This window comes from Vigna radiata, chromosome 4 (assembly GCF_000741045.1).
Source record: "Vigna radiata var. radiata cultivar VC1973A chromosome 4, Vradiata_ver6, whole genome shotgun sequence".
In the NCBI taxonomy this organism is placed as follows: Eukaryota; Viridiplantae; Streptophyta; class Magnoliopsida; order Fabales; family Fabaceae; genus Vigna; species Vigna radiata.
The window spans coordinates 13382185-13407834 of NC_028354.1; the positions used below are offsets into that span (position 1 = coordinate 13382185).

General features: G+C 31.1%; 3 protein-coding genes across 6 annotated transcripts; 1 reads left to right on the forward strand and 2 right to left on the reverse strand.

Annotated features, from left to right (window-relative positions):
• Positions 1–4990: 4990 nt before the first annotated feature.
• On the forward strand, positions 4991–8243 carry LOC106758389 (stachyose synthase-like). Its single transcript, XM_022779843.1, has one exon. It carries the CDS (start codon positions 6325–6327, stop codon positions 7030–7032), a length of 708 nt encoding a protein of 235 aa, XP_022635564.1. The 5' UTR covers positions 4991–6324; the 3' UTR covers positions 7033–8243.
• A 159-nt stretch (positions 8244–8402) lies between these two features.
• LOC106758682 (exosome complex exonuclease RRP46 homolog) lies at positions 8403–13605 on the reverse strand. 2 transcript variants are annotated; one of them, XM_014641639.2, is made up of 8 exons: positions 13467–13605; positions 12736–13046; positions 12560–12660; positions 12279–12299; positions 11457–11529; positions 11301–11368; positions 10326–10458; positions 8403–8861 (listed from the first exon to the last, which is right to left on the reverse strand). In XM_014641639.2, the coding sequence occupies exons 2-8, from the start codon at positions 12953–12955 to the stop codon at positions 8746–8748; spliced, it is 732 nt and encodes a 243-aa protein (XP_014497125.1). In that variant the 5' UTR covers positions 12956–13046; positions 13467–13605; the 3' UTR covers positions 8403–8745. The 2 variants fall into 2 exon arrangements, with proteins under 2 accessions (XP_014497125.1, XP_014497124.1); XM_014641638.2 differs by having other exon boundaries at positions 12736–13049.
• A 2520-nt stretch (positions 13606–16125) lies between these two features.
• Positions 16126–20978, reverse strand: LOC106758178 (FT-interacting protein 1). Of its 3 annotated transcripts, none has more exons than XM_014641120.2 (2): positions 20718–20978; positions 16126–19457 (listed from the first exon to the last, which is right to left on the reverse strand). In XM_014641120.2, exon 2 carries the CDS (start codon positions 19442–19444, stop codon positions 16400–16402), a length of 3045 nt encoding a protein of 1014 aa, XP_014496606.1. In that variant the 5' UTR covers positions 19445–19457; positions 20718–20978; the 3' UTR covers positions 16126–16399. The 3 variants fall into 3 exon arrangements, with proteins under 3 accessions (XP_014496606.1, XP_022635565.1, XP_022635566.1); XM_022779844.1 differs by having other exon boundaries at positions 16126–19460; XM_022779845.1 differs by lacking the exon at positions 20718–20978 and adding an exon at positions 20546–20583.
• Positions 20979–25650: the final 4672 nt, after the last annotated feature.

Here is a 25650-nt window from a genome sequence, read left to right on the forward strand (position 1 = left end):
AAGGAGAGATAAGAATCCTGAAACATTCACTTAAGGAACTCCAGCTTGTCGTTGTCATCCATAGGCGATCGGTGTCTCGGTTCCCATCCGAAACAGATTGTATTATATCGAAAGTATGGGAAGTGGTTCAAAATGGCCACCAAGAACCAGCAAGCATTGAAGGATTGTGAATTCCCAATAAATTTTTATATGACTGTTATTCAGTGAATCCAAATTAAAATCACATATATTAAATATTGTGAAAATAAAAAAAATAAATTTTTATTATCATAAAAATGCTATTGTTATAGATTAGATACTTTATTTATAAATAAGTATCAGTAAAATATCTTAAAGCATTAAATACGGATACGCGTCAAACAAACAAATACATTATCCAAATTGAAGCATCTTAAAGCATCGGTGCATAAGAGAATAAAACAAATCAAATAGAAAAAAAAGGTTCTCTTACACTATTTGACAATCTTTATAACTTTATAAGAATAAAATGGTCTTTACCTTTTTATATGTAAAAAAAAAGTAAATAGTAATGTCATGTAAAAAAAAAAAAAAACTCTAATATCAAAATACCATTATTCAGTAAATTAGATGCAGAATATCAACTATTGGCCTCCAAAGATTTTCCCACCGTATATACAACATTTGTATCTATTGTGTTCAACAAAGTTTCTATTTCTTTATTGTTGTATTCTTTAAAAATTAGATGCATAACTCGATACTAAGATAATCTGTGTTTATGTTATTGAGTAACCTACATAGCTATGTGGCATGCTGCAAGAAGCATAATTTATTAAATAATGATATTTTGACAACATTTTTTTATAACATTTTAACATAATCAATGCGTTATTTTGTGATTAGTTCATTTTGATGTTTATAATTATTATTATTATTATTGATTGTAAAATAATTTTAGACAATCACAGAATGATACGTAAAGATAATATTAAAATTTTATTAAAAAAATGTTGTCAATAATACTAATTTATTATTGCATGCTTCTATCATATTTGAAGTTCGAACTTTTCAATGTGTATACAACTATGCTTCAAAAAGCAGTTTAGACTCTAATAAAATTTAATGGATGCCTTGATAGCTCCAACACAACCTTTGGAAGGTTATCTTTTAGTTTCTTATTTAAAAAAGAAAACTAATTTTCAAAGAATTTAAAGTATATTCTTTACTTTCTTATTTTAAAAATGAAACGTTTGCATTTTATAAAAAATGAACCATATCCGATATATTATATAAAGAAACAAACTTATTTATCAATATAATTTGAAAAGTAAACTTTAAACATAATTTAATTTTATAAAATTGATTCTTAAAATGAAGTTTCAATTGTGTAATAAGATTTAAGCATGAATGGTAACTTGTGTTGTGCTAGTTAATACCAACCAACCATTTATTAATTATGGTCAAATGAACTAATTAAAATCATGAGTTAGATTTATAATTTAGTTTCTAAGATTTATTGAAATGTAGGTGTAGATGTTGACTCCAAACTCAACTTATTAGTGATATGCAGCTAGAGGTTGAGACTCCTTTATTAAATTGCTTGTTGATTTTGAAATTATGATCTTGTTTTTCATTTATTTATAAATTGTTCACTTTTCAGGCGAATAACTAAAATCGTATGACTCTTAACAAATAAATAATATTTATAAAAAGTAATGAGTTATCATTTTAAAACCTAATTTCTATCTATCACTATGAAGAATATTTGAATGACCAACTCCCCCATAACACCATTTATGATATTTTATTTGTCTAGTAAAGGTGCCATAATAACCAGCCCTCGAAAATATAAAATCTTGAAAATCTTATCTCATTATTATTCATACCATTACGATATTCGCCTTCCCGAGTTTCTTCCCCACTAATACGCTAAAATAGAATTAGTATTATAAATGTTGCAAATAAATATAAATTTAATATTATGAAACTAGTTTTATAAAATTAAGTTAAATTTAAATTTTATTTTGACTTAATTAAGTTTTAAATTTGTGACAAATTTTAGTATTTGTAGTAAAGTGTTTTCTTTTTTAAGTTTAGGATTAAATATATTTTAATCTTCAAAATTTTTTTATATATTTTGATTTCCAACTTTAAAAATAAACTGAATAAATTTTTTTATGTGTAATATTAGAATATACTGTTTCAACTCAAATATAATCCTGCAATACCATTAAACAAATTCATAAAAATTGACGTTATTAAGTTAAAAAGAACTATAATTATAAAGTTGGGTCCCAAAAATGTAAAACTCCGAAAAATGATATTTTAGAAATGGTGATAGTTCAAAAATAGTTTAGAAATGGTGATAGTTCAAAAATAGTGAGATTCAGTTATTTTAATATTAAATGATTAATATATAAATAGTTTTGTTATAAACGAGTTTCATTATTTTAAAATGTATGATCTCGCTAAAAAACACTTTTTTAGAGTTTTCTACCTTTTCTCTAAGAGTTCTAACTCCTGAATCATCTCTTTGACGAATGTCTAATCGACTACAATGACGAGCTCTACATCCTTATCCGTTTGGTTTTTGTAATAGAGCAAGTAAGTTTCAGCTCCTTTTTGCTCTTCGCTCTTTAATCGAGTAAATGCATGGAAGTTTCCATTGCATGTGTGTCTTGTGCTATTGTTTGAGCTTCTTGATAAATCTAAGGTCCTAAAGACTTTTTCCTTTTTCAATTTGGTGATTCGTAGGTGTTTCTAGAATTTCTTGTGCGAGAAGTAATCAGAATGTTCTTAGAGCTTTGTATCGTCGGTGTAAGGTAAAGGAAGCTAGTTTTACTTGATTTGTTTGATAGAAGACTTCTAATTAATGTTTGTATGGTGAATTATTGATTTAATTGTGAAATTGTATTGGATTAAGAAATTTAGTATGTTGAATTGATTGTATATATGTGTTGGTGTGAAAATTGATTTAACAGTGAGGTACAATGTGATTCTGATGTAAAACTTGTGTGTGATGAATTTAAAGATGTTAAATTCAGCGAAGTAGGAGATGTCAAATTGTATAAAGCTTTTTTTACATTTCAGCCGAAGAAATAGGTACTTTTTAGGCTAGAAAGGGGGTTTTGATAGGTGAAAAGTTAAGGGAAGGGTTATTTTGGCTAAGCTGTGTTTTGGCAGGGGTCTAAGTGTTGATTAAGACTTGTTTGAGTGTTATGACAACAAATTTATGAGGTAGAACTGATTGTTATCCTTTTTAGTGTGTTTTGTATGATTTTTGGTTCATTTTCAGGGGTTTTCACTAGTGAGATTCTGAATTAGATGATATGGAATAAATGTGATGGTTTGGGGACTGTTGTTAAGTTCATTAAGACTTGTTCAAGCTGTTAGTTGCAGAAAATTTGTGTTGAAAGGTATAAAATTGAGTTTAAGTGGTTTAAAGTAATTAAGTTGACTTGAGATAGCAAATTTAGTCAGGAAAGTGTTTTACAATGTTGCTCACTACATAGGAGGTCTTAAGGAACATTAGAGTGTGCGGGGAAAGTGTCCAAGTTGAGATTTGAAGTGTATATCTATGAGAGGTTAGTAACTACTCTGAAAAATTCCACAACTCATGGAAAAATCCACAATCTGCTTGTTCTTTTCTTTGTTTTCAATTTCATACTTCCTAAAGTAAATCCACAAGTTGTGGAAAAAGCCACAACATAGTTGTTGAACTTGCTGGTTTTCAATTTCTTTCTCTCAAGACAAATTCACAGGTTGTGGAAACGTTCACAACTGGTTGTAGACCCCTCCGATTTTAACTTTGCATCTTGGATATCAATTGTTTTATGTGTTCTATGATGACTTGTTGAGTAGTTTCTAGTTATTTAAAGTATGTTCATTGTTTTCATACGTTGGTATGCATTATAAAAGTAAAGTGATACATATATGGTTTCAAAGTTATGAAAGTTTCAATGTGGAACTTTGTGGTGTGGTTCAAGTATCTTTAGTATGAATGCATGAAGCTTAGTCTCGGGAGTTATCTTGACACTCTAATGGTCATTCATTCTCACAAGGAGAGGATTGACACATGTGGTGAGAGTAGCAGGACGTATTAGTCTTGGGTGCTTCCAGTATGATCCAAGGCGTGGAACAAACTAACCTTGTGAGTGTGGTAAGATGAAACCCATTGACAATGACTTTGCAAAACAGTAGAAGCCACCACAAATGCACAACCCACCATAACTCGACATTTATTTTAAGTCTGGATAGTCTGGTCAAAGTACAGTATAGTCATACATGAAGTGTTTAGTTTGTTGGTATGATATGTGTATCATGTGTACAATGTTTAAATGTTTATATATATATATATATATATATATATATATATATATATATGTATGTATGTATGTACATATGTGTATATATGTAAATGTGTATATATACATATGTATGTATACATATATCATTAATTGTTTGTATTTTAATTTACCCTTGCCTTTTGTGTTGTCTGTCTTTTTATATGTTTCTCTTTTATGATGATTACCTTAATAAGTATGAGTTTAAGGAAGACATATCTCCAGTTATCTTAGCGTGAGAGTGAGGGAGAAGCAGCAATATAGATTACTTCTGAAATTCTTTAGGTGTAGATATTTCTTATATAAGAAATCTCAAGTTTCTTTTATAAGTTATCATATTTGTAACTTTTATTTTAGTGATTTTATACTACTAAATTCGGAATGTTAAACAAAATATATCAAGGTTTAAAAGTAACAAATTTCAATTTATATGTAAGTTCAAAAAAAAAAAAAATACTTAACCTTATTATTAATTTAACATTTAAAAGTTTTACATTTTTTAATTAAATTTCGTTTAATATTTTTATTAATTTAAAGCCACGATTATTATTTTATCTCATTATTTTACTTATTTATCACCACATATCATTTTATAATTTACAATTTTATACTATTATAATTTTATAATTATCACTTATATCACAATTTCATCACCAATTCTCGTCAACTTCAAAAAAGTTCACATTGACTATCAACTTACACTTCATTCATGTTTGGTTCGGCACTCAATGATGTCAAATATAAATATATTTTACATTGAAAGCATAGATCTAAATATCAAAATAAACTTGCACTTGGTTTGCTAAAAAAATACACACATAAAAATTATTCCCCATATATATACAAACAAAATTATTACATCCTAATTTTTTTTTCCCATTCTCTAAATATATTGCTTTATTTCCCTTAATCTGTTTTTCTTTTCTTTTTCAGTTTTACCAAACAAGTAAACAATCATTCCATTTTATACTACTTTACTTTTCTATTTTATCTTATATCTTTTCTTTCGTAACCCATTGGCTCTTTGGACTTGGCTGTGTTTCATTAGCAATGGGTGCTCTTAGGGACAATAAAAGGTCATATGTTGGATATTATGGAAAAAGTAACTAGCGTTTATATTTTGTAACTGGTTTAATTGATTATTTTGTCCCAGTTTTATTCAAGTGTCTCAAGTTGATCCATCTTTTTAAAAAAGTGTTAAAAAATTTGTCTCAATCAAATCCATTCCGTTAAATACACACAAACTACTAACGTTTTTTCTCTCTCCTCCGTGCTATCTTTTTGGTGCCACACTTCAAATCAAACGTTGCTTACTGCACTGTATACTAACAATCTCAAACACTCCATTCACCTACTTCCCATAATTACTCTCATGCTCTTCATATCTTCTTTCTCTAAAAAGCTTAAACTCTTTTTCTTCTTTTCATAATCCTCCACTCTTCCATTTTCCCCCTTGTCCTGCCATTAATATTATCGATAAAATGAATGAATGCCTGTAATCTCCCAACCATCGCTTATAATTTCTCTTTTTCATTCCTTTGATAGTGGATACAGTCACTAAATCGGTATATATATCCCACTAGTTAGCTAGTTTTCTTCTCTAATTCTTAAAGTAAGGTTTCTTGTGTTAATCGTTTTGTCCTCTGTTCTTCTTTGTTTGTTGTTCATACTCCACGGCTCCTCCAAACGATCTAGTGAATACCACGTTAGGACTGGAGCCATCGGAAAAGGTTTTCGACTTATCTGACAGGAAACTCACCGTGAGAGGGGTGTCGTTACTCTCTCACGTACCCGAGAACGTCACTTTTAGTTCCTTCTCCTCAACTTGTGAACCTCGTGATGCCCCATCTTCCATCCTTCAACGTGTCATTGCCGCGTCAGACAAAGGTGGCTTCCTTGAATTCTCCCATGTTTCACCATAAGCTCCTTGGAAAGCTTCAAAGGTAGAAACTTCCTCAGCATCTTCAGGTTCAAAACATGGTGGTCGACCCAGAGGGTCGGAAATTCCGGTTCAGACTTACAAATGGAAACCCAGTGGCTCCTGATAGAAGTCCCCGAAACAGAATCCTATGTCGTAATCATACCCATAGTAGAAAAAAGCTTCAGTTCCCCTGGCTTTGATGATCATGTTAAGATTTGCACGGATAGTTGTTCGACTCAAGTGAGAGCATCAAGTTTTGATGCAATTGCATATGTCCACGTGGCTAAAAACCCTTACAACTTGATGAGAGAGGCATACAGTGCTCTCAGGGTTCACCTTGACTCGTTTAGGTTGTTGGAGGAGAAAACGGTGCCAAGAATTGTTGACAAATTCGAGTGGTGCACTTGGGATGTGTTTTACGTAACCGCGAACCCCGTTGGAGTTTGGCATGGGCTTAAGGATTTCAGTGAGGGTGACATGGCTCCGAGGTTTGTTATCATCAATGACGGTTGGCAAAGTGTGAATTTTGATGATGAGGACCCCAACAAGGATGCTAAGAATCTTGTTCTTGGTGGGGAACAAATGACTGCGAGGCTTCACAGATTTGAAGAAGGTGACAAGTTTAAAAAATACCAAAAGGATCTTCTCTTGGGTCCTAATGCTCCTTCTTTCAACCCGGAGACGATAAAGAAGTTGATTTGGAAGGGGATTGAAGTTGAGCATTTGGGGAAGCAACGTGCTGCAGCCATTTCAGCTAGGGGTTCGGATTTGGCCGAGATAGAGTTGATGATTGTGAAGGTGAGAGAGTAAATTAATGATCTCCAAGTGGAGAGTATTGTTGCAAAGCAGCGAAGTGTGGTGGGATGAAGGACTTCACAACAGATTTGAGGACTGAATTCAATAGTATCGAAGTGCATATTTGATTTGATTGAGACAAATTTTACTAAGTGAGAACACAATTGACACTTTTTTTTTTTTTAAAAAGATGGACTAACCTGATACACTAGAACGAAACTGGAAACAAAATAAACAATTAAACCTTTGTAATTTAATTGATTCTGTTAACTCTATAATCAGGCATATGTTGGTGGTCGTTATATCGTAAATTATGAAATTTCCTGCAGTAAATACTTTCATTGCAATTTGTTTTGTCCAAGGAATGCGTATTTCTATAATCACGTATGTTAGATTGTAAATTAAGAACTTTGGTGCAATAAATACTTTCATTGCAAGTTTTATGCGTTTTGTTCAACTTTCCAAATTTCCCTTCGTAAGTGATCTAACCAATCAAACTTACAACCCAAAAGCTTTTTCTCACTGACAGAAGTCAGCTACCTAAATCAAATGTCGTTATAATCTTTAGTAGCAAGTCATACTAATAAACAAATTGGCTTTTAGATCTTCTTTAACATAATCCTATAAATAGCTTTTTCCCATCTCTCTCTGCCTCTACCCCATTTGATCTATTCTACTTAATGTGCATACAACACTAGGATTCTTTTCCTGCCTAGTTATGAAAAACAAAGGGGAGAGGCTCCCTTTATAAGACCAAGGAAAGGTGGCATATCATAAACTGTTAACAGTCATCTCACAATTTGAATTACACAAGAAATAAAGGTTTTATGCAACAGGGTTTCTGACAGCTTTAATGAATTAGGACAACCCAGTATGGGGTGCCAAAGGGCCAAATGAGCTTTACATATAGAGGGAACGTGAGAGGTGTCGGGGGTGGATTGGGGTTGTTTGTTATTAGGCAGAGAAATAGTTTCTATCGGAGCTTATGCTCTGGGATTACAGAGGTTCTCCTCTGTAAAAGTTTTATTTTCAATCTATAAGACAAATTTCGACCTACATTGAATTGTGTTCCTAACAGTTTTTTCACAAATTTGTCAGAACACCAAAGTCAGGACCTAATTCTATATTCAAATGACTGACGAAACACTCAAAAAGCTTATCAGTGGCTATCTAATCCAAAGAGGAGAACCAAATGTTCATTCTAAAGTCTTTCCCTATTAATAAGTATGATGGTGTTTAAAAACTAAAAAAGTGACTTCAGCAATACGCATGGACTACAAACAATATAGATCAGAACATAGAAATACATTAAAATTAGCATAGGTAGAAATAAAAATTCCCTAGTCTTTCATAGCTAATACAAAAAGTTGCTGAAACAGGAACCATGACGCGAAGAAATCATAATCATGGATCATACAACTTCTACAAATTATTTCAAACATTTTTCTTTGAGAGCACCTGATTGCAATCCTTTGCTTAAACTTATAAATTACCTCAGAAATACATTAAGGACAGATAATATACAACTAACCAAGAGACCGGGAAAGGCCAGATTGATTGGCTTTCGAAATTTTACAATCAACCACAAACAAAATCTTTTAATCATTTCAACGAAAATTTCATGAATGGGACATATATGCAACACTACCTGCGGAGATATCCCATCCTCCCCCCTTGCTGCAGGGGGGAAATTAGACACTAATAAACTACATCCAAAAAGATAGGAAATCACCCTGCTTTAGATCCCTCACTTGTAGATTTCAGTCCTATGTTCTTCCTCAAAAATTCAGACAACCTTGCACTAGCAGCACGACCTCTTTCTAGGCAGTGAAGATAATCATTCACTACAAAAAGGTTAAACAGAAAACTAATTAGATAATGGTAAAGACCTTTTTTGATTTTATCATATTTTATTACTATTATACTTATTATAGCTTATCAGGCCTAGAATATTCATGCACATATATATATTCCTTATATTTTTTATTCCTTCCATTAGGGAGTACTATTCTTTTTAATCCTCCAATGTTTCAAAATGATGTTTATAGTCTCTAGGCTTAGACGGTGTTACTAACATAGCTGAAATGACTAGCATGTGTTCAAGTCCACACATGGTAGTTGGTATTTTGTTTTAGGAAGTGGAATTTCGAATTATTATGGTAGAAGTGATAAATACGAAAACCCTAAATGCATCCATTACAAGGGAGGAAACAGGCCAAAGTAGAATCAATAGAAGAAAAATAACAGAGGAGCAAGATTTAAGATACAATCTATCCAGGTTGAAAGCATCTACAAGGGTTAGGATTTCAAGTAGCCAACCCTTTTTCTTCTTCCTTTTTGGTTTCCTTTCTAATAATTCTTTATGCCAGTGTTGTTATTGGACATAAGAGGCCCTTCTAATGTTACTAAAAATGTAATCATCGTACTACGTTTGCATCATAACTCAGAGTAATGCCTTTAGTAGCACCCTATTTAAATTCCACCACTTCGGCCATCACTTCATCGTGACCATACATACAGGCAATATCATTGCTAACTTGACGTTTCAAGAGCTAAACGCGAGCAATAGTACTTTCCTTCTCTCCAAAAAGAGAAAAATACAATGCTCCCCCCTCGTCTTTTTCATCTTTTGGTTTGGTGAATATAATGCATTACATTTATTTGTATGAACTTTACAAGAAATCACCTTCAATAATTTGAATTTGATTTAGCATTGGAGGAAATTCAAATTAAAAAATAACTTTATTAAGTAAAAAAATATTCCTATGATCTTAAATTGAACTTTTTTGGTTAACAAAAAATGGTCCAAAAAATATTTCAGTGATTTACTTTGGATTTTTATTCCTTAGGATTAGTAACAAAATTAACAATAAACACTCCATACATTGATTCTCACTCATTACTGGATTAGGTGATAAAAGGTATTTAATTTTTATTTTGATAGACTTAAAAATGCTTGAAGTTTTTATTTGCATAATTAATTTAGGGTAATTGTCTCAGGACAGGGGTAAGGGACGCTGTATAGGGCCCAGTTTAGTTTCCACATTGCATACAATTAATTCCCAAACTTTATATGGTTAAAATGTTGTTTATTTTTTCAAACGTTTTCCCAGAATGTAATAAAAATGGTGATGGCTCCACTCATTTTCATGGTCACAACAATCATAGTAGAAGAGAAAACCAACACAAGCACAGTCTATGCAAGCATATGCTTAAGCAATACTAGGTAAAGTTAAAATATTTATGGCACAAACAATTCCCATTGAAGGAACTGAATATGAAAAGCTAAAGAAAGTGTTGCAGAATACCTGGCATAGCACCTTGCGTAACAGATGTCATGATTCCATGTGCCATAGGCTCACTACCCACCTGCAATGATCTATCGGGTAGGACTGAAACAATAGCATTTGGAAAAACTAAATTGGCCCTTGCTTTTAGTTTCTGCAATAAAATTAAAAAGCATTGAATTAGATTTATGTACGAGAAGCATGAGACCTGCGACTCCAGTAAAAGAAATCACCAGTGCTACAGGGACAAGAAAACATTAACTATACAATTATTATGGGTTTAGGGCAAAAAATATATATCATGAGTTGAGTCCACTAAGCCTCGCAGCATGTCATTAACTAAATGCATGAATGGATTTCTCAAAGATAAAACACAAATTGACTATTGGATGCACAATTAGTTACTAGTCAGAATGTGGACTGTTAGTATCTAATTTAACACATAGTTGAGATATTGCCTTTGCCAAAGTAAAAAAAGGTTGCCAATGTTACAAGGAAAACCAAATTCCCATTAATCATGAATTTAAAGACTCCAATCTTATAATTTTAACATGGAAGAATAAAGATCTGTTGAGTTTGCATTGCAAATGAACTAGGTATTACTGAACAATGTGCTTGACCATGTCTTCTAATATCACAGAAGCACATAAAGGCAAAAGGTTAAATAATATTAGTTTATAAAAAGTTTAACAATGCTATGCCATCAAGAATAAAGTTGTGACTGTTTCTGTTTTCAATAAGAGCATTAATGTAAATCACCCCTAAAGTGAGGATAATGTAATTTATTTAGCCTTATAACATCAGTGAAAAAAGGCTTGTCATGACACCAATAACTAAAATGGGAAACAAAGGTTTAGTGACATTTTCAAATATTATCCACAAGGCATGTAGTATACAAACGAGTAAAATGTAGACCAAATTTTACTCAGCTGACTAAATTTCCAAGAAATTAGATGGAAATAAAATGACATTTTAACCAAAAACGATTCTACTGACCTCCTCTTCATCTTTGGTTGGATCCAATAAAATAGAACCACTATCTGTTACAGAACAACATATTGCCACTGTAGAGACAAGTACGAGAACTCATTATTATTAATAGAATGAAAACAGAGAAATAAACCAAGAGACAAACTAACTAGTCTAGATTACCAGCAAGATGCTTTAGGGGAATTCCAGCATCAACAAGCGCAGCACATGCAGCATTTATTGCACATGGAAGAAGCTATATATTCAGCTAAGTCAAGAAAAAGGAGCAAAAAATCCAGAAGCATATATTTTAAATATTGATCTCTTTAGGTATCCACCCACCATGTAATAAACAATAAAATCAAACTGAAAAATCTAATTTGTTCTTTCATAGTCCTATGCAAGTAACCACATGCATCAAGAGAATTGGTCTTATCCTTCAAGTTTGAAGAGACTATAACAATGGTCAAGTAAAATAATGAACCAGCATTAACCACTTAAAATGGGGATGAAATAGAAACACAAGTTGTGTTGTACTTCCACCATCAGACTAAAATCCTAAGGGAATACATGTCACAATGAATCAAATCAAACCATAAAGTGAAGAATGCCCAAATTAAAAGGGAGGTTGAAGAAAAAGTACACAATATCATAACCTTAAGGGTCTGTTTGGTGTAGAAATAAAAGTGAATAAATATAAAAATGATAATTGAAAAAAAAAAAGTGAGAAATAAAGAAAAAAATAATTTTATTTCGTTGGAGAGAAATAGAGAAGAAACCAGGAGAGAGATAGACAGAAGAAGAGACTAAGGTAAAAAAATAGAGTGAAAAAGTATCGGTGGGGCCAATTTTATCTTTTAATTCTCTCCTTCCTATTTCTATAACATACCAAACAACCGATTCAAATTCGTCAACCCTATTTCCACTCCTTCCCCCTCCCAATCATATCATAATAAAACAATTACCATATCAAACATATTAGAACTGAACTTTTAAGTAGGATACAGCACCATCATCATTGAGAACCTGCAGTAGAATCAATGAGCGAAGAGTTAAGTTATTAATAAACACAAATAACACATCATAATATATTTACGAGAAAATAAAATTCCAATTTTAACTGACAACATTCACACAAAACAACAGCTCAAGAGAATAGTTATTATCCTAGTAAAAAATAAAATAAAATAAAATAAAACATAGCTGCATTGCACCAAGTTCTTTGAGTTTAACTAATTATAAAATACGTAACAAGCCACATTTCCAATACTCAGAACAAAACTTGCCTGGATAATAACTGAAGTTGTGGTGTTGGGATATATCGTTCGAATGCAAATGCTTTCCAAAGTCTTCTTCAATATCATCTCATACTCCTTCTCCACTTTTCCTAAACCATGGAAAATAGATATTAAATTTCTATTTTAAAATGAAAAGAAAGAGATGAGTTTAGCATTGTTCCAACCAATTTGTCCAGTCTTCGGCTTCCAAATAACTTCAATGGATGCTTTTTCAGGATTTTCATTCTTCTTGGTTCCAGCTTTGGGTCCATAAACAGCAGCAAGCACTTTGGTTTCTCCTTGAGCCCAACTGGACGAGCCATGGGCCCGATGCAGGACAGAACATGAGCAAGCCAGGGGTCTAAGTTGATTAGGAGTCCGGCCGTCAGGTCTATCAATCTCCATTGAAATCCCAGTCCTTTACGCCCCACCTTGGGGAACCCAAAATACTAGAACGAAAAAGAAACAAGAGGAAAGCTGCACGGTCAACCTTGCACTGCTGGAAAACCAAAGGAAGCAGAATAAAAGGGTTAAAACAAAAGAATGCCAAAACTTTAGCAAAATGTACCACTAGGGAAAGAGAAAACAAGATAAACTTTTGCAGCAATCAGGGACAAACTGTTGCTTCCAAACATAAACTAAATCAACCAGTTTCCTAATCATGTTTAAACTCAAGGGCTAATCCAGAAGAACAAACAATTGAAGCTCTCCATATGAAACCCAAACGCAATGCATTGAAAGAAAAAAAAAATGCAAATCGAGGAATAGATACAGAATAAAACTCTTGACTCTCTCATTTTCCGAATTCTCAGCCCCATCACCGCCACACCCGAAGCCACTGAGAGAAACTCCCATGCACAGAAGCATCAATGCAGAAAAATCGAAAGAGAAACTGATGAAAAGAAATAGTGAGTACCTGAAATTAGCGAAACCACAGAGTTGAGAAGTTTGATGCGAATTCAAAGTGCAACTGTAAACATGTAGCAACAACAAGAGGACGTTGAGTCTGAGACTATGACAAAACCTAATTCATAAAACCAAAACAAAAAGGGTGTTTGACTACGGTAAAGTTAGATGTGAAGAATAATAAAGGAATTCTTTCAATAGTATCCATATTCTTATTATTTTATCTTCGATAATCGTTTTTTAAAATTAAAATAATTAATATAATAAAACAATCATCTACATAATAAGTAAAACTATCCATAACAAAATTATGAAAATATTTATATTTATTATAACATTATAAATAAATATTTGTATACATAAATTTTATTATGTTATCTTTTAAATGATCCTTTTTTAAATTAAAAAAATTATCTATATTCAATTTTATAATTCCTTTGGATTATAACTAAAAATGTGTACAGTATAAACAATTCGAATGTTATAATGAAACGTGCTTGAAATAACAAATAAAGTTAAAAAAATTGACAAAAAGAACTAAAACCAGAGTTTTATAAAATTGTAATAGTTTAAAAATGGACTAAAACCAAAATCGTCCCAAAGTATAAGAACTAAAAACATATTTAACTCAAATAATAAAGTATTTATAACTTAATTTTCCTTACATCTAACTTAATATATGATCAATGTTTTTAGTTCCATTGATATTAATAACCAAAATATATTTATGTACGATAAATATTATTTTATAAAATAATAATTGTATTTTTTAAACAAAAAGAATTATTTAAAAAAATTACATAATTACTTTATATTTTATATTTAAAAAATATATTAAAATTAATTTTATGAATACATGCTCATAGATTTCTTAGAAACCAACCTTTATAGGCTACTAAAAGTCCAACAAATTGTAATTGTGTTTTACAAAAGTAAAGAGTTTACATATTTATAAGAAAAAAGAAAAATTATATTTAAACACATAATTATTTTACATTTGACATTATTTTTTTTTATTTTTTTAGAAAATAAAAAAAATACTTTTTTTAAATCATTTTACCGTGCTACCCTTCCTCGTCAGAAAAACATTTGACATATTTAAAAATATTAAATGTATGATATTTGGAAAATATGATTGATAGTATGATAGATGTAGTATTTTTTAATGAACTTAATTGCATTCTCAATCACTGTAAAATTATACATCTTTATATTTAAATTTAGAAAAAGTATTATGCAAAAACATATTGCTCTTTAGTTATTAGTATTTAATCATCTAAAATATAATAATTAGTTTACCAAATATAATTTTTAATAAATGAGAACTTTAGATTTTCTTAAATTAATAAAATAGAAATTCAACTCTTATTTTAATTACTAATTTAGTTTTTATACTTGTTTAGTATATAATTACCAATATTATATACCAAACAAGTATATAATTATCAATATTAATTTTATAATAATAATAACAATAAGTATGATTTATAACTTTAATTTTATAGGGAATTACACTTATTTGCTATGAAATCTATTGCAAAAGTAAACATTTATCAAGTTATAAGTCTTTCTTTAAGATGAACAATTTTCTTTTATTATTAAAACCAATTATTAACTTTAAGCTTAATAGATTTTTGTCTTTGTATTAATCATTCAATAGTTTTTCTGTATTTTTTTTACTTAATTCTTATATTAAAATTTTATAGTATCAATCATTCAATAATTTTTCTATATATTTATTTTTAATTTGATTCTTATATTTTTCTTCTTGACCCAAACTTGTAGAGTTTTTTTTTTTTTTTTTAAAGTCACATTGACTAAAAAAAAATACATACAACCATTGTTAAGGATATAAAGAAAAAAAATATTATTAAATCTTAATTTTAATATTACTATTGACTCTCTCAAAAAAGAATTTTAAAAATTTAATAAAAATAAGAGATGAATCATATTCATATAAATTTTGGCACCAGACAATAAGTCACATGGAAATTCACTAGAAATTTATATTTATTAACTTAAAATATTTACAAGTTTTTAAATTAAACAGATGCTTGATATTTTAAATTGAAATTTTAATAATATACATGAAGACTTATTAATAATTATAAATTTATCATAAAATAACAAAATAATATTTTAAACTGATTCTTGTTTTTTTTAAGAAAAAATTGAATTTGCTTTTCTAGAAAATCATACAGAAGATATATATCAGTTTCTAGTCCGATCTGGTTTTGCAAGTCATGATAATTGGTTCCTTTTTCCCTTACTATTTGATGAGGTACACTTTCTTTGTGTGATGTGTTGCAAGTTTATGGATGAAGAAATTTGTATATATAAGCTAAGAAATGTTGTTTAAGATACATATAAACTTCTGTCACTTTTGTGCATTTTATGTATTACATCATGTCAGCATTTTAAATATATTTCTTTGGTCTTCACCTGTTACGTATATAGCCATTTGTGATAAGTATACATCTTACTCAAACATCACACTTGCAAATTAAACTAAAATAAAATAATCAAAGTTCAACAATTCAATCCACATAAAAAATGAAGATGCAGTCTCTATGAAAAGTTGGTAAAACATCACAGTCCATAGTCCTTTTCACGAAAGTTATAAAAATGAACAAGTGTGCGTTTATTTGTCTATTTAGCCTCTATTGTCCACATTCTAATCATCAGTTTAATTTCTTATCATATCTGGTAAATTCTTATTAGATAAAAGGTACTGTGGTAACATTTTAGACTGTACATAAATTCTGTACTCAAAATATTCCAATTTTCTTCTTTTTACCTGCCAATAGTTTCACTACAAGCATCTGATGTAATCCTTAGTGCAGAACAGAGAAACAATACTACATTTGAATCAACAATCGGGCTTACACCAGATTTAAATATTGATAGCAGAAAAAGTTGTTTGCAGAAACCAAGGGTCTATATCTACAGCATTGTATCTGTGAGAGCAGGCAACCTGCGGAAGAAATTGACTGGTGCTACTGGTGTCTTTTCCCTAAGCTTAGGGTGTCTGATTAGGTAAAGTCCTGATAGAATAAACAGCAATTTTGGTGGTATCACATACAAAACTATGGCAGTCACAAGGCACACCACCATGAATATGGCAGTGGCACGTGGATCCCTCCAATTCAGAAGAGCTTGGACTCTTTCTCCTTGAGTTGCTATCTGTCCAACAACACTTTGAACCTTCCCTGCCAAACTTCTCAATCTGTCATATCTCCAACGCACTATATCTGAACTCTTTGTGGTTGGAAAAGTGTCCATCTCCTCATCAAACTCCTCAGAAGTTGTTATGTCAGCACAAGACCTCTTAGCATTCATGTGTGGAGGGAATCTTGAACGGAACCTCCATTTCCACATTCCATACACAAACAGGTATAGGAATATTGTCGGTAGAATAAGTTCTGGGAGACACACAAACATTGAGTACAGAATGTGCACCAGCACTGTCACAAAAGAGTTCTTCCATTTGGCAACTTCTCCAAACCAATCTGCAATGTCAAATACGAAGGAAAACACTTCTCTCAGACGGTTGAAGTTGGCCTTACTTCGTCGCATGCTCCATAGGTGAGAGTCTGTGTCTGACATGTACTCAACCACTTCCTTTCTGAGAGGTGGTTCTGCCCTGCCTAATCTAGCTGCCACAATGAGCCCAGCCTGAAGTCTCAGCCTTTCCTGGTCAATAATGCTAAGGGGCTTTGTGTAGTGCATTTTTGGCAAATGGGGTTTGAAATACATACTCAGCAAGTTAAGCATTGAGTTGCATGAGAAACGTATGGCCAAGTGCACTTCACCATACTTCTTGAGACCAGACTTTTCCAGCGATAACAGTGGATATTTGTGAGTGTAAACGCGGTCAGTTTCTAGAGTTGAGATCCTTATCCGAACCTTTCCAATCTTAGAATCCTTGTTTCCATTTGAAGAATTGTGAATCTGGGCATTATCAAACACCCCCAAGGTTAGAACTGTAGCTGTATCATAAACTTCCCAAGTGTACTGCTCATGGAACTTTGGGTTTAGATTGTTAACAATGGTTCTGGTGCGCACCCATTTAAGGCCATACTTTGCCACACAGTATGTATCTGATGTTCCCCTTCCATCCCTAGTTTTGGGTGGTGATAACACATCAACATTCAAAATACCAAGTTCTAAGACACCAATTGGCTTCTTATGAAGCTGCCTTGAGGATGGCCTGAGATCACTACTGTAATAAGTTGACTCGTCTAGGACGTGGTATCCACCTTCAAGAAAAGCAATGACATGGATTCTGCTGAAGAACTTGTCCTTATCCTTCTCTGACTCTCTGCCTTTCCCTTGCTCCTCCATAGCAGATGTCATGGACTTCTCAAGAAGAAACCACCCACTATCACTATGGACATCCTTATCATCAATGCGCTTATGAATTTTGCTTATAGGAAGAACAAGATTGCCTATAGTCTCATCCTTGTTACCAACGCGATCTTCAATTGTAAAGATCAAAGACTCTTCAAAAGGATATGCAGCAACAAACAACGCCTTATGATTCCACTGCGGGTTCACGCCCCTTATTGGCTTTGACTTTGAAATCTGGTTTCCAATTTGTACCTTAACACTGGCATCGGGATGTTTAGACTTGTCAGATGGAACTAAGTCCTGTGCCTCAACCACTTCGACTCGTACATACCATAATCTTGGGGACATATACACTTTTGATCGAATCTGAGAATAGTTTGATATAGTTCTTCCATCAGGGATGACTACTGCATCAGAATGCCAAGCATCTTGAAAAGCCTCGTCAGCTTGTGTGCCTCTCCAAACAGCAAGCATCAACTCCCCTTTCTTTTCTCCATTTCTGTTTTCAATCCTATACCACTGGGGAGCCAATGGACTATCAGGTGGAATACGTTTAGGAACTTCAGGCATGTCAAACCACACTTTTCCAACAATATCATCTGATATTCGGTCCTTGTCTTTGACTGTAACTTCTATAATAGAGGATTGCTGATTCTCCTCGGCAAAGGCAAACACCTTGTTCCATTCAGGGTTTTGGTTTTTCTCAAAGTGATTGGTACTTCCTACAAAATTCCCCATCTTGACCTCCACATAGGGGTCAAGGCTACCTGTGATATCCATTGAAGGAAGGTCACGGGCTTTTACAACTCTTACAAAAAGGTATTTCATTGGTTCAACAAGGTCATAGCTGCTGGATGTGGCTGGCTTGCTCCCAGGAATGACCCTTCCACCAACAACTTTGCCCCCTCCAAGAGTAGGGCTTGTTTCTTTCACTACAAAGTCTTGTGCACCAGGAACTGCTTGAACAACTTTTGGAGGAGCCTGTGAGGATTTCATCGCATGAATCCCAAAGGTTGTACTTGGCTTGGCATCTGCTGCAGGCTTTGACTGCTGCTTTTGTTCATTACTTGGTTTTGCAATGTTATGAAACGTGTGCCTCGACTCAGTTTTCTTTCTAGACCTGTTCTTGGGGATTGAGTTTGTAAATGATGCTGGAGGTGGTGTTTGGTCTTGTGCTATATCTAGGACTTTATCGGCAAAGGATTCCACAGCAGGAAGAGGGTTTGAGGCTCTTATAGAAGGGTCATCTGTAACAAAAACCTTCAAACCAATCTCTCCTTTGGAGCGGGAAAAAATGCTTTTCCTTTCCAGAGGGTAGTGCAAAAGAGCAGCATCAGAATGCGTAACAAATGAGGTTCCAGTGAGCCTGACCTTCCCAAGGAGTATTTTGGAGGCATTGCTTTTGTTGTAGTGAAAGATACATGCATCAAGAGTGAGGCTTGGTAACTTGCTTGGATCAGTAATGGTGAAGTAAAAGCTTTCATTCCACACAGGACTCAGATCTTTATCTTTAGTTGTTGTCCGAAATCTCTGGCCATCAAAGTGAAGTTCCACAAAAGTACTAGATGAACCTTGCCCATCTTTGGGAACAAGGTCATGAGCATTCACAACTTCTACTCCTAGTTTGAGGTTGTTCATCGCCAATCAGTAGCTGCTGACAGAGACAAGATATACAATTAGTACCGGAGGAAAGAAAAACCAGTTAGCTTCAATATTAATATTATAATGCATCAATTACAAATTTCAATAGATATTGTACATAAACAAATTAACAGCCTAGTTTTTGTTATTTATCAGGCAGTGCATAGGTAACCAAGTGTCAGGTTCAAATTCAGTGGAATGATTGACTTTGATGCAGCATGTTGGTTTCATGAAACAGGTAGTAAATGCTCAGAAGAATCATCATAAGTAAACATGCTAATAACATAATGAGAGATGTCCTCAAATTACCATAGTTTGACTCATTACATATATATCTGTGGAATGGTCAGTTTTCAATTTTATTTTATTTGATCTTCTTTTTCAAGCAGTAATAGTTAGAAATCATGTGAAAGCATAAATTACCCAGTCAATACCCATCTAAGAAGTTGATATCATATCTAAAACAGGAAAGAAAAAACAACACGAACTGTGAATTAATGTTGTTAAGTTTTTCCAATCATAAATAGGAAGCAAATATGGAAAGACATAACAAAAGAAGGAAAGGAAAATTGTAGTGAAAAACAAGTAAACTTAACAGAGGACATTAAAGCAGGGAAGATTCAGAAAGTATCAACCAAATAATCCCTCAACTGTCTTCTCCGCGACCAAAAAACAATACCTTTTTTTATACTTATTACAGAACACTAAAAGGCGCAGACTCCTTGTGTGTTGACCTAATTACAGGAGATTGAGACAAAAAGCTTCAGGTTGCATAAAGCAAAAGAAAAACATTCAAAAGATTCTTGAACTCCAAGCATGGAACTAAACTAGTCCCTTTTGTTCTACTCTAGTTTAAGCCATCTAACTGAAAACAAACACCCCAAAAATTTTCAAATCTGAAATTAAAATAAAAGTCAAAAGTATTAGTGAAGTAGGGGCTTTAAAGAACAGCAGAAAAACTTCCATTGAACCTTTGCAAAACAAAAACAAAAACTGTTGTATACATTTTATGTAAACATGGAAAGCTTTGACTACTCTCCCAATGACCAACAATCCCACTCCTTAACATCGAAAAGCTCAAACTTTTTTGTTTCTCACATTTATATTTCTTCTCATACAATCTTATTCGAGACATGATCAGATACTAAAAGTGGATACTGTCTCGAAGATTCAAGCTTTGAAGGCTATATACTCTCACGAGACACATAATCCAATTAGAAATCAGCAAAATGTTCCACACACTGAGAATGAAAAACGGAAAGAAACGCACCTGGGAGTTTTAAGTAAGAGCTGAAAGAAGAAGAGGAAGAAAAGCGAAGGCTTTTGAGTGGTTGGAAAAAACAGAGAGATCAGAGCATAGACGAAGACAGAGACTTAAAGAACAAGAAAAAGGCCAAGGAAGCGACTTCTGGGATGGTTCGCACGTTAAATGGAGAAAGTCGTTGAAAACGAGTGAAATTGGAAACATGGACGAGGCAATTGAATTTGTCTAATGTCTTTTATATTTGCTGGGAAAGAGAAAGAGAGAGAATGCAATTGTAAGAACTGTCGTCTGTTTCAGTTTGTTCTGTTGTTTAAGACAACCTTCTTCGTTTCAGTTTCTCTCTCCCAACCCCTGTCTTACACGTGTCCAAGTTATTACTGTTATTACTATTTATTCTTATTACTATTTCATCTCATTTTATATTCACAATAAATAAATAGCAATATACTTCAAACCTAAAATTATATTTTTTAAATTATACGATTGTGATCTACATAAAAATAATTCTATAATTTTATCCCTAAAATATTTAAAACAGACGTTTACTTTTACGTAATAATTTTATTGGCGATTATATGGTGACTTCAACATTTGCTTTATTTTATCTTAAAACATATAAAACTAGTAATGGTGGTTAAATAAGATATAGTCGCCGGTTTGTAATACATATAATTATAATATAAAAAACATGAGTAATTTGGAATATACTATGATATTAAAATATGTGTAGTTATTTTTAGTATTTACATAATCTATTTTTTACTTTTTTGTAATTTTAAAATATAATTAAAGGCAGAGTAGAAATATATTGTTACAAATATATAATTTTATTTTCCTTTTTTACTAAAAACAATATTTTGTTTCCTTAATGCAAAAATCTATTCCTTACAAGTAGTTATATGCTTTTAACATATAATCAAATGAGAATTTCATGTTCTATTAATTCTTATTCTTATTCTTATATATGACAAATGAAATAAATTTAGATCTTTAAAGTAAAAATTATTTATCTACATTAAAAAGAAAGAAATCAAAATAAAAAATTACAATATGATAAAAAGCAATTAGTTTCCAATTCTTGAGAGGTGAAAAAAGAGAAACATTGCAAGAACCAAAACTAAAATTTGTTGATCTCATAGAAGCCAAACTATATTCGAGCATTGTATAAAAATTATTTTGATATTAATGAAATAAAAGATTTTTTTAATAACTTTTCAATTTATTAATGATATAAAAATATAACATTACATTATCTCTTTCATGTCTGCAGCCTTTAAAACTGGTGACTCTTTATATGCATAGCTATTGTTTTTGTGTACATAAGTTTTTTGTTTAATTTTCTGTGTATTATATTCATACTTGTTATAATTAATCCTTCTATAAATATATGTATTATTAGGGATGAAGTTAGAAAGAGTGATATAATAAGACATGGTCAAAGATAATCTTCTTGGGAAGGTGGATAATGGATTATATTTAGAGAATATTGAATTAAAAAAATAAACATAAATTTGAAGTTGCTTTCATACGTTTGTCTTTATATAGAAAATATAATATATATATATATATATATATATATATATATATATATATATATATATATATATATATGATCAATTTCATGTTGATTTGATCGAAATTGAATTTAAGTTTGGTGTTTTGTGCTCTTGTTAAAATGAAAACTTCTATGAAGAAATTGATTAAGTTTTTTTTAGAGAATAACTATATTACTATAATCAATAATTACTTGTATTAGCATAATAAAAAAATAATAAATTAACTCAAAATGAGTTGAAATTTCGTATAAATAGCATACACATGATTTCCCTTCAAAAGTTTAAGACAAGAAATATATAAATTACTCATACAATAATATCATTTTTACACAGATCACGTTTTTTTAAACCACTTTTCTTACTATACTTGTGCGTTAGTTTTGTAATTACACCAAAAAATGAAATAAACGACCTTGTAAATATTTTTACAATATTTTATTCTTGCTAGTCCAATTTCCACGGAAAATATGTTTTTTTTTTCTAATTTGAAATCTGTAATTACATCCTTTTCTTTTATGACATTTTCTAGTTTTGTCAATTAAAAATTCAAATTGTGTATTTAATTTCTTAAATAAATTTCAGATTCAAATCTTGTATATATAGAAAAGTCTATATTTAAAGAGTTAAAGAACTATCTCCATTATATATAATCTTGACCTAAAAATAGTAATAATGCATACCATTAAAACTTTGCAAATTTATAATATATATAGCTCAAGTCTCTTCTTGTTCCTCTTTTTCATTATATCCAGAAATAAACATATTCTAAAACTTTAATTAGGAATAAAAATATTTATTTTACAAAAAAAAAAAAAAACGATTTTGTAAGACGTTTTTTCGAAATTTCGAATAATATCCCAAAACCATATTTTCTAATAGAAAAATTACTTATTTATTTATAATCCACGTCCTTGTAAAATTTTTGTAAACAATAATTAGGTGTACACATAATATATATATATATATATATATATATATATATATTATAAACTATAATATAAGTTAGGTATAATATTTTTAATGGTGCTAAATGAAAAGTCAAAGTAAACCCTAAGTCTTATAGTTTTGTCCCTTGGCCTGTCTGTATATAAGACCATATAAACCAAAGCCATAACAATTTCCTTTAATAGTCTCTGGATTTAATTTAAAGAAAAATAAATAAAGATAATGTTATTTCCTTAAGTCATGAAAGATCTTAAGAAAATAATGAATTGAAAACGATGAAAAGATAAAGATTGAACAAAGACTTAAGCAAAATACTTGCTTCTCTTTTTCAGAGTTGAATATTTTAGTTTTTCTTTAACCCTTAGAAACACTAAAAACTTAAAATAATATTAAATTCACCTTTCATATTATATTATAAGCTTCGCATCATACTATTTTCTTCACTCACTTTGACGTTACATGCTGCATGGTATGCAATGCAAGAATCATTGGTCAATGAAAACTATATATATATATATATATATATAATTTCAATTTTTAAATCGCATACTTCATCCATTTTAATGTGTAATCTCAGTTGCTTTCCTCCACAAGGTACATATAATATATAGTACAATAAAAACTTAATAATATGGACTCAAATCATTGTTGCAATTTGTTATGGATAAATGTTGTATGAATAGAAAATTTCACAAAAGCCAGTTGTGTGCAACTTACAAACTTATTAAATCAATGTCTATAATTTGGAGAAAAAATATGCATTTTTTTTGTGAAAAATGATGACATCAATATGATAAATAATGAATTTCAAAATTTGATCTATTGTAGGCTGAGGTTTACCAAATTGAAAAATTTTGATATCTATTTTCCTAAACATTGCTCCCAACCTATATAAATAACAACCCTCTTTGGAAAAAATTGGTCACATGTATATGATAGAAGTGAAAAGTTATTCTGATTAAGAAAAACATAATGAAAAGTGTAGATAAATAAAAGAAAAGTTGGTAAGTGATTTAATAAGTATGATGAAATTGTAATATTACAATTTTGTTTTTATGGTTAAAATTAATTTCAAATAGAGACTAGTTTAGAAAAAATAATAGTAAATTGTTAAAATCTTAGTAGTTAATTTTAGATATTAGACTATAATTCAAAAAGCTAACTATAATTTTTTTATTAAAAATAAAGACTATTTTAGATAATAATCGTTTTTAATTTATAAAATAATCTCTTGATTAATTATTTTGGTTTTTAAAATTGGTTTCTATTTAATGATTTTTTTGTAGTGTTGGTTAAAATTGTCATACAATTAAAGTGTGTGTGATTCCTTAAAAAGTTGTTTGAATCCATGTAATGAAGTAGATAATCGATTTTGATTAGTGTTATAATTGATTCTATTTCAAAATGAAGTAAAAATCTGATTTTTCTTGAACAATAATTGATTATGTTTCGCGAAATGAGTTATGATTCATCATGAGCTCTTACTTTTTTTTTTTTTTTGTTTCTAAGTTCAATTTCCACATTCAACCATGGAATGTTATATGAAAGCTTATATATGAGTATCAATGTATGAGAATTGAAGCTCTGTATGCACAATAAAAAAAAAACAGGAATCTCTATCATTGCAAAGAGGAAAATAGGAAGGGCAAATTGTCTATGTTACTTGAGTATCTCTTTTTTTTCTTCTTACATCTTTGAGGAATCCAATTGCATTTCTTTGACTTTTTGTTGTTAAGTGTTGAGATAATGAGTTATTTTGTGGAGGAGCTAAGCTATATATACTAGAAGGCTTTGAAATACTAAGATGCTCCTAATGTTGTTTTTTCACAATGAATTTTACAAAGAATGGTTCATTGGTCATGAAGTTGGATATAAATGTGATAATCAATGCTCGAAGCTCACCTGTATGTCCAATAAGTCTTAACAAAAATTAGTTCACTTAAAAATCAATGCCATTTTAACATATGACCCTGTGTGCAGAAACTTTGACTGAACTCCCCACTTATTTTGCCTTTGCTCCCAATGTTGTTTCTGCACAATGAGTTTTACAAAGAATTGTTCCTTGATGGAGTTGGATATAAATGTGATAACCAATGCCTAAACATCACTTGTATGTCCAATGCCAGCAAAAAAGACAGCTTCTTTGAATTGATCCTTCTAGTGAAGGAGTACCTCATCACACAACAGTACCTACAGAAGATAATATAAAAAAAAATCAGAATAACACCCAAAAACACAATAACCCTTAAATGGTAAAAATAATTAAAAAGCAAATCAAATCCACTGAATAACAACAAAGGATTGACGAAAGAAACGGTGGGAAGCTTCAAAAACTACATCAATGTTGGTTTCGGCGTTCCTTGGTGCTTCGGAACGGCAAACAGCGACAAACAAGACTTCGATTAACAGCGAGAGTCTGCTGAATGGTGAAAAGTCCA